This window comes from Danio aesculapii, chromosome 24 (assembly GCF_903798145.1).
Source record: "Danio aesculapii chromosome 24, fDanAes4.1, whole genome shotgun sequence".
In the NCBI taxonomy this organism is placed as follows: domain Eukaryota; kingdom Metazoa; phylum Chordata; class Actinopteri; order Cypriniformes; family Danionidae; genus Danio; species Danio aesculapii.
In genome coordinates, this window is record NC_079458.1 from 10,581,932 (window position 1) to 10,592,345 (window position 10,414).

The 10,414-nt window shown below is 32.5% G+C and overlaps 1 protein-coding gene across 1 annotated transcript in view; it reads right to left on the reverse strand.

The window, feature by feature from the left end:
- Nucleotides 1-764: 764 nt before the first annotated feature.
- The window catches only part of f3a (coagulation factor IIIa), a 10,386-nt gene continuing 736 nt past the window's right edge, over nt 765-10,414 (reverse strand). Inside the window, exons 3-6 of the mRNA XM_056450651.1 lie at nt 8,099-8,292; nt 6,991-7,175; nt 4,922-5,090; nt 765-1,592 (exon numbers count right to left, since the gene is read on the reverse strand). Of these exons, the coding sequence (XP_056306626.1) occupies nt 1,477-1,592; nt 4,922-5,090; nt 6,991-7,175; nt 8,099-8,292 (664 nt within the window). The 3' untranslated portion in view covers nt 765-1,476. The remainder of the gene's footprint in view (nt 1,593-4,921; nt 5,091-6,990; nt 7,176-8,098; nt 8,293-10,414) is intronic.

Consider the following 10,414-nt stretch of genomic DNA (forward strand, 5'->3'; position numbering starts at 1 on the left):
GAGAGATGTATGGCTTGCTTGATGCCAATTTATGATGCCAATTTAGTATGTTCAATTTATTTAGGTCGCATGTTTTTTGGACTGTAAGAGGAAACCGGGGTAAACCCATGCAAGCACAGGGAGGACAAACAAACTTCGCACAGAAATGCAGACTGGTTTAGTAGGGACTTTAACGTGTGACATTCTTGCTGTGAGGCAACAGTACTAATCACTGGACCACCATGTCGCCAATCTAGAAAGGAGGGGGAGTAGGTGGGGGGAGTATTATTATTAAATTATTAATAATAGTAATAATTATAATAATCGATTAATAATAGAAATATTAATAATGTAGAGCTTGACATATTTCTAGCCTTTTTCTTCTACATTTGAAAATTCATGGACAACAACAATAGCCAAAATAGTGCTCAAATGAACTTTAATATGGACTGATTAATATGGGCTTCACACCTTTTTATTGGTCATTTTTTGTTACAAGAGTAGCCCTAAGGTTCAAGATTTAGAATAAAAGTTTCTTACAAAATATTTTCTCTGCGTAAAAACAATGCAGTAGTGAAAGATGACTTCTCTTACGTCAGATTGTACAATGAAAATATTTGTTAGCATTGGCCAGCAAAGCCAACAGAGGATTTGGCTTGGTCTTAAAGCCTTTTTCGATGGGTTATTCACTATTTATGATGGTATAGCATCCAAAATAGGACAAGTGAGCTCATGTATGGGATAAATTCTAGACCTTTGTCATTAACCCCCCCCCCCCCCCCCCCCCCCCTTCACTACACATAACGGAAAGATTTTTTCAACACATTTCTAAACATAATAGTTTAATAACTAATGTCTAATAACAGATTTCTTTTATCTTTGTCATGATGACTACAGAATATTTTACTAGATATTTTTTAAGAATCCAGTATTCAGCTTAAAGTGACATTTAAAGGCTTAACAAGGTTAATTAGGCAAGTAGAACTAATTAGGCAAGTCATTGTATAACGATGGTTTGTTCTGTAGACAATCTAAAACAATTTTTGCTTAAGAGGGGGTAATAATATTGACCTTAAAATTCTTTATAGAAAAATAAAAACTGCTTTCCTTCTAGCTGAAATAAAACAAGTAAGACTTTCTTCAGAAGAAAAAATATATTAGGAAATACCATCAAAAATTCCTTGCTCTGTTAAACTTAATTTGAGAAATATTTGAAAAAGAAAAAAAAATTCACAGGAGGCAGAATAATTCTGACTTCAACTGTGTATGTACACAGAAACAAAAACATTTATACAGTACAGTTCAGTGCCAGACTAAAGAACCCACCACCCTGACAGTAAAAAGCTCTCGTCTTGCTAAATTATATGTCTAACATATCTACATTTTGAGGTTTCACAGAAACAGTATTTCGGTAGTGGAACGGAACAGCCATCCTCCCTTTATATTAATTTAGACGTACCAAACAGGGCATGTGCACTCCTCAAAGACCATTCAATGCTAATCCTTTCCCGGTCTCCTCCTTCGTCTGCAGCACATCACGATGACAAAAACGATGACTATTATTGCCAAAAGGATGAAAACAATAACTCCAGCGATGACACTCGTGCTGTATTCTGCAAAAATAAAAATAAAAAAATCCCATCATTATTATTAAAGAGATAATGTAACGTCAGATGTAATTTTGGCAACCATTACTCACTCCCCAGCAAGCTTTTTTATGTGTGTTTAAAAGATGTCTAGATGTACATAGTCGTTTTGGCTAAAACAAGGCTAAATTTGGGCGGTCAGTGAAAATCGAATAGATGTCTAAGAATAGGCCATAACTAGACTAGTCGTCAAATAAACAGAAATGAATGACTACACATATAAAGTCTGTCTAATCTGCCTATTTGACGGCTGGTCTACTTTTGGGCTATTCTTAGACATCTATTAGATTTTGACTGACAGTACAAGTTTAGCCTTGTTTAAGCTAAGCTGTCTACGTTTAGATGTCTATTAGATGTCTATTAAACAACGTTGTTTGCTGGGTCTCCATTTACTCGACATTTGAAGCCTATAAATCATTTGTTGACCTTCAGAGCAAAAATTAAGACTTTCTTATTTTTATTATTCCTATTCACACACACAAAATCTGACATTTAAACAGAGTGCCCACACTTCCTGAAAGCACTTGAATTTCAGACATATTGATTCAAGGCCTGGAAAGTACTTTAAAACAAACACAGGTACTTGAAAGTGCTTGAATTTAAATTGATGGTGTTATTTCAACAATTGTACTTAACTCTTATACAAGAACTATGACGAATGATTTCTAAATATTTCAAAAACCGCATTTAAATATTACCAGTATTAAATTCTTAATTATATTAAAGTTCTTTTAACATGACTTTAACATATTTATTTAACAAATTCGTTTCAAATTGTTTACATTTTTCAGAGAAGGACACATTTAAAACATAATTACTGGCATTTAATGTAAATATAAGGGTTGAGGGATATGTTTAAAACTTTCTTGGCACTATATATGCTGCAGTGTGAATTATAAATGTTTCTGATTTATAATTACTAGCGATTATAAAAGTCCTTGAAAGTCTTTGAATTTGGTGTCCACAAAAGAGTGAGAACCCTGAGTCAAGAGAGAATATTTTCATATTTATAATAAGTGATATTCATAAGATGATTCTTTGATGACCAGATTTAAAGGGTCAGTTCATGCAAGAATTACAATTTCCTCATTATTTGCTCTTTTTAATAGATTTCTTTCTTCTGTTCGAGATATTTTGAAGAATGGTGGAAAAAGCAGTGACTTAACATCCATAAAACCAAAAAATACTATGTTAATCAGTGTCTGTTTTATGATAACACTCTTCAGTTTATCTTTCATTTGGGTTCAACAGAAGAAATTAACTCAAACAGGTTTGAAACGAGTAAATGATGACAGAACTTTTAACTTTGGGTGGACTATCCCTTTGAAAGGCAGACGTTTTATGTGTTGGGTGAACTTTCCCTTTAATTTAGGCTTTTATTCACACAGAAACACTGATCTGTAGACTTAAAGCTTCATGGTCTATTTTATTTATTCTGTGGTCACTTGATTCATATAGATTTATTTTCCGAATAAAGCTGCGGTCACACTTGACTTTTCCTCAAGGTCAAGTTCATGCGTCAAGTTTCGCATGTCGCTGTGGTGCAAAGTTCAAGCTTGGTGAACTCTGACCTGCAAAATCACATCACTTGACTGTGTGACACCATCGAGGATCAAAACATGACCTCTCTGGACAGAAATCTGAAACATAAAGCAATCGCTTGCTTTTTTTAATGGCTAATCATCTTGTTTAATCCCGCCCCTTTTCGCACCACCGCACGACAGAATTTCACACACACAAACTCTGGTGTGACCGCAGCTTAACTCTTTTCAGAATGTTTTGGGTCAATCTACTTCTAATGAGGGGACAGGAATCTCAAAGTTTAAATGAAAATATCTTCATTTGTGTTACGATGATGAATGAAAGTCTTGAAATGAAATGGTGACTGTTGTTTATTTGTTTGTTTGCATCACCAGTGTAGTCTAATGAATGACTCTTATGAACCAGTTCTTTTCAGTGAATCGAAAATATGACGTGCAACCGGCATAGTTTAATGATTAATGAATGCTTTTAATGCTTTTAAAAGGTTTTTAGTCAATTAAAAGTGTAAAAAATGACTAATGTAGACTCTTATTATCAATTATTTTTAATGAATCGAAAACACGCACCACAATTAACATGGATTAAGTGATGATTCTTGTGTTTTGATGCAACTCTTAAAAGGTCAAAACAAGAACCTTTTTTTCCTTTAGTAGAGCATTTAAAGAAGATTTTTAGCTGAAACCATGGATGTTGGTAAAGTTAAAGTTAAAAAGCATTTTAAAGTTATGTTGATCAGCTGGTTCGTCTACAAGCTGTCATCCGCTAATGGATCGCGACTTTAAAACGCTCCAGTGTCCCTGTATCTGTGGTTACACTCAGTAAACAGCGGTGAGTTTGGTGAACTGATGACCTTTACGGCCAATCACAGTCATTTCTGTGCTCAAATGTTAGCGGGAAATGGATGTTTTAAAAATGTCAGTATCTATTGGTACCGAATTCCAGTATCGTGACAACCCCAATAGTGGGCGGGGCTTTCTCCCTCTGATGACACGTACAAAGGGAGAATATCAAAGTGTGTCTGCAGACTGTTTATCAAGTGTGATTATTAAAAATAAAATTAATACATGTGTACCATTAGAAGCTGGTTATATTCACACGCTGTTACTACACAACTGTGTTTAAACCCCTTATAAAAGTGACTTTTGCATAATAGGTCCCCTTTTAAAGTATCATTATGACACATGGGTATCAATTTAGTTTAGCCTGTATTTGTTTATTGGAGTCTCAAAATTCCATTGAGTTGAATTTTAATGAATCCCCATGGATCACAGTTTCATCTAAAACTCTACTGAAGTCACCTACATCTTGGATGACCTGAGGAAGAGTAAATGAACCACACATGTTCATTTTTGGGTGAACTATCACTTTAAGTTCACACACACTGACTGACGGATTTTGTACGGAGTGATTTTTAATGGACACCACAGGAATTCTGCTATTTCTATTGGTCCCCTGACTCTGAGATGATTGATTCACAAGCTACTATCAGCATCCACCCAGCAGACACACTTCTTATCAATTATAATTGCTATCAGTTGCATTCAATTTGAATCATGCATTAACAGAGTCCATATAATCCTCTGATATGATACCGTATCAGCGTTCTGACACTTCATAAACTTCATAGTCCAGGGAGTTTATTTTTAGAAACTGATTCACTTGAGACCAGACAAAAGTATCAGCGTTGTTTTTTCCTGGGATTGTTGTGCAGAAAAATCTCTGAAAGGCTGGTGTTGTGAAAGTGAAAGTATTACCTTCAAAGACGGATGTGTTTTCCTCTGTAGAGCAGTGGATGCTGCTGAGCTCTCCAAATTGTTTGTTTGCAGCACGTGAAGGTAGATAAGCTTGAACGTTAAAACAGTAACTCACTCCTCGGTCCAAATCTGGCATCTCGATGATGCTGTTTTTACTAAACTTCTCTTTCTGAAAAGATAAACACAGATAAATATGTACGGTTAAAGTAAGAATTATTAGCCTCTCTGTATGTTTTTCCTCAATTTCTGTTTAACGGAGAGAAGATTTTTTCAACACATTTCTAAACATAATCATTTTAATAACTCATTTCTAATAACTGATTTATTTTATCTGTGCCATGATGACAATACATAATATTGTACTAGATACTAATATTCAGCTTAAAGTGCAATTTAAACGATAGGTTAACTAGGTTAATTATGCAAGTTAGGGTATTTAGGCAAGTCATTGTAAAACGATGGTTTGTTCTCTAGACTATCGAAAAAAAAATAGTTTTAAGGGGCTAAAAATATTGACCTTAATACAGGTTTAAAAAAATTAAAACTGCTTTTATTCTAGCCGAAATAAAACAAATAAGACTTTCTCCAGAAGAAAAAATATTATAGGAAATGCTGAGAATAATTCCTTGCTCTGTGAAACATAATTTGAGAAATATTTCAAAAAGAGGGCGAATAATTTTAAATTCAACTGTATACTTTAGGTAAAACTTTACATCAACGTTTCATTAGTTAATGCAGACTTTAACAGTAATTGAATAAGCAAGTTATTTCTTACAGTGTTGATTCGTTGTTTCTTAATAAAGTTACAATTGTTCATTGTTAGTAAGTGCTAGCTTAAATTGACTATTTAACAGCTTACAGAAAGCTTCATTTTTATTAGTGCTGGGCAAATATTATTCATGATCAATCGCTATTAATCGCATCCAAAAAAAAGTTTGTTTTGACATGATGTATACACTCACTGGCCACTTTATTAGGTACACTTTACTAGTATTGGGTTGGAACCAGCTGGAATCAGTCTGGCCATTCTCCTCTGACCTCTGGCATCAACAAGGCATTTGTGCCCACAGAACTGCCGCTCTCTGGATATTTTCTCTTTTTCGGACCATTCTTGTAATCCCTAAAGATGGTTGTGTGTGGAAAATCCCAGTAGATCAGCAGTTTCTGAAATACTCAGACCAGCCCGTCTGGCACCAACAACCATGGCATGTTCAAAGTCACTTAAATCACCTTTCTTCCCTATTCTGATGCTCTGTTTGAACTGCAGCAGATCATCTTGACCATGTCTACATGCCTAAATGCATTGAGTTGCTGCCATGTGATTGGCTGATTAAAATTTGCATTAACGAGCAATTGGACAGCATGTATACCTAATAAAGTGGCCGGTGTGTGTATATATGTGTGTGTATTATTCACATATACATATTAAACACAATACACACATATAAATCATGTTCAAACAAACTTTTATTTTGTATGCTATTTTTATTAATGTAATGTAATTAGTAATGCTATTATTAATGCTTAAGTCAACAAAACTAAGATCAATACATGCTTTTGATGTATTTACTTCATATTAGTTCCTTTAAACCTTAAAAAGATAATATAATGTACAATTTATAGATGGTTTTAAAGTTATCTAGGATTCAATTATAAAGCATAAAATAACTGTAGCTCTGTGAAATGTTATTACAGTTTAAATAAGAATTTTCTACCTTAAAAATACTATAAATATGAATATATTAATATAAATATGAATTATTTATGGGATTTCAAAGCTGAATCTTTCATTCTGAAATCATTTTAATATGCAGGTTTGGCAGAAGCATTTACTATTATAAATGTAAAAATAAAACACTCAGAAATGGATAGTAAATTGTATAAGTAATTTTACAATACTTATAGAACTATAATGTTTTATTTTACACCTTCGTTTTTTTTAAGTGTAGTACTTCAGACTTAATAGACGTGATGAAAGACCTCACAAAAATTTCTAGACTGCTTATTGCATAAGATAAAAATCAGAAAGGAAGACATCAGATAATAGACTTTACACTTTAAACACTAACCTTTCCTGTGCTCTTGGCCTTTCTGTAGATAACCTTATACTGCAGGTCATCCCCGAAAACATCCCGAATATTTAATCTCTTTTTCTGATCATCAAACAGAGCCGTCGGGACGTCCCTCACATGCAGCTTTGTCATTCTTTTGTCGCTGCTTACTTCTATTTCAAACTCCGGTCTACCAATGTCCGCTGAAAGACAATCAAAGCAGGACTAATTTAACAAATCCAAAAGTCACTTCCAGAACAAAAATGTACTTATGATTATGGTCATGTTCATTTCTTACTATCTTAAGTCAAAAATAAATGTTTTTTGAGGGAAAACGTGGAGCAGTTTTCTCCATATAGTGGACTTTTATTGAGTTTTATGGTTTGAACATCCAAACTGTAGTTTCAATGCAGCTTTTGAGAACTTTTCTTAAAAAAAAAAGTATACTTTTTGTATAAATTGTATAAATGTATACATTTTTGAACCACAGAAGCTTACATTTGTTCAAAATTTATCATTTTAATATTGCTTACATGGACTTTTGATTGGGTTTCTATTATGTGCTTGTATTACTATTCATCATTTCTCTTTTATTTTGCTCTATATTAGCACTTCTAAAATAATTAGCACTTCTCATGTGTATTGCTTCTTCTTGTTGAATCGCTGAATGCCTCCTGAATTGTGAGTCACTTTGGCCAAAAGCATCTGCTAAATGACTAAATGTAATATTGTATTATTATTATTATTATTTTTGTGCATAATTAAACTGTGCATGTACATAAAATGTACATACTTTTAACTTTTTTAAGAAAAATACATAAATTCACTAGTAAAAATGAGTGTTAAGAGTGTTTTTGAAAATGCATTGAAATTGCAATTTAGAAGTTAACCCCTGTTTGGAGAATTTTTTTTTATATTTTCATCAAAAATCTTAAATTAAAAGGTAAAATATTACTAGCAGTTTCTGTTTTTCTTGAAACCTCTATTTTTGACTGTAAAATGATGGAAAATTAACATCCTGAATGACAAGAGAATGAAAAAACGATCAGGAAATTTTCATTCTGGAAGTGAACTAATCTTTTCAATGAAAGAGTAAAAGTTGAATGCAAAAAAAGTAAACACTGACTGTCGTGATAAGGAGAGAATTTCCCAGAGCTGACATGAGGGAATTCGACCAAATCTGAGGAGACGCCCCGCATGGGTTCAGACAGGACGTCAGCGCTGTAATAGGCCTTCAGGTTTTTTAACACTGCAGTCAGGTCACATTCGGTATCCATCGTCCTGATGCAGTGTGGCGTCCGTTCTCTGTCCTGGCTGAGTCTGCAATGATGTTAAACAGACCTTTTAGATTGTAAAAACAACATTTGGATTCAATAAATGGATAATAAATTACATGACAAGAGCTAGTGACAAGTTGAAGCACGTTGTATCAAGTCATGGGTGTGGAAGTATGCAAAAGTTGCCAAATCTACACATGCGAGAGTTCATATAGGATTTTCATAATTTTTAAAGAATATTTGTCAGTAATATTGAACATAAAATTGGAGATGGATTTGAATTTAAAAAAAGGTGAATTCAAAGCATTAAAAACTACTTGAAGATTTAAATTTCTTGTGAAAAAGCATCGTAAATAGAGTAGAAATGAATAGAGATGTTAAATGGAGGGAAATAGAATGAATAACCCATAGTAAATGCATTTTTATTGCTTGCTTTTATGAGTTTATGGCGATGTTCAGATAACAACAGATAAAAACTGATAACCATCATCTTAAAATGATTCAAAAGTAGCTTTTTCTTTGCAAGTGAACTCTCAATACTTAATGTAGAAACATGACTTCTGAAAACTACTAAAACTGTACATAAATCATGTTTTTTAGCAGTTGCACAACACAATAAATACATGATTTCTAAATTTAGCTAAAAATGTAGTTATCTGGTTGCTTTTTTTGATAATAAACTCATTTCATAACAGCCTATTGTAAGGCAAACATTTAATTATTTTGTTCAAATATATATATATATATATATATATATATATATATATATATATATATATATATATATATATATATATATATATATTAATCAATAACATAGGCTACAGAATTGTATATTAAAGCTGGGGAAACTGATATTTAAAACCTTTTTACAATCGTCTTTAAACAACGTCTTGCTAATCCCACATAATAATGGTATCTGAATATTGCTAAACATTATTATTATTATTGATTGCTAATAAACTCTTTGTTTGATAACTGTCACATTTTAAGGCAAACATTTAATTGCTTTGTTAAAATATTGAATTTTCTATGTGACACTATGACATATGTGACATATATCACTATATATGTGACACTAGTGGTGGGGTGGTAATACATGCTTCAGTGAATAAAATTTATAAATGTATTTAAATTACATCTAATTTCTTATTAAAATGTATACATTTTCAGGGTTTGAGGGATATTTAGTGACTATTTTAGGTCACTGTAGATAAATACAAGTTATGTGTCAATTTGTCAATGTGTCAATGTCTACATGTAGATATAAAACTACCTATTTTACAAGAAATGTGTTTTGTGAACACATAAGATGTCTATCGGTGCTCTAGAAGAGCCTGTTTCAGACTGTTAAATGATATTGTATACCATACACAATGGTATAACTCGTTATGGGGGGGTCAAATGTATATTTAAATACAGTGAAACATTTTTAATTATTAATTTTTAAGATATAAATCAGAGATCAGAGAAAGCTACTTTTTACTATTAAGGGGGGGGGGGGGGGGGTGTCAAGTGTTAATTAGCAGGGTCAATCACACTCAAACCCCCTGTTATTTGCACCCTATATACCTATACTTGTGTATTAAACTTGGGGATGCTGATATTTAAAACCTTTTTGCAAATGTCTTTAAATGACGTCTATTGCTACGAATATTGATAAAAAATATTATTATTATTATTATTGTTTGCTAATAAACTCTGCATTGATAACTGTCACATTCTAAGGCAAACATTTATCTACTTTGTTAAATGTCATTTTCTATGTGACACTGATGTATATAAACACAGTGTGCAAATAATACATCAGCAATTGGGTCAAGTAGTACCAAACTTAGTAGTTTGGTAATACATTCTTCATCAAATTTATGATTGTATTTAATTTCCATCTAATTGATTAATACGATTTATACATTTTCAGTGTTTTGAGGGATATTTAGTTACTATTTTCAAGGTCACTGTAGATTAAACTAAACAAATTATGTGTCTATTTTTTCTTTTGTAGGCTACATGCAGATATAAACACCAATTTTACATGAAATGTGTATTGTTAATACTTTAGATGTCTAGAAGTGCCTGGTTCAGACTGTTGAATGATTGTGAAGTTGCAATTATGCATTCACAATGGTATGAACCGTTATGGAGGGGTCATATATATATTTATA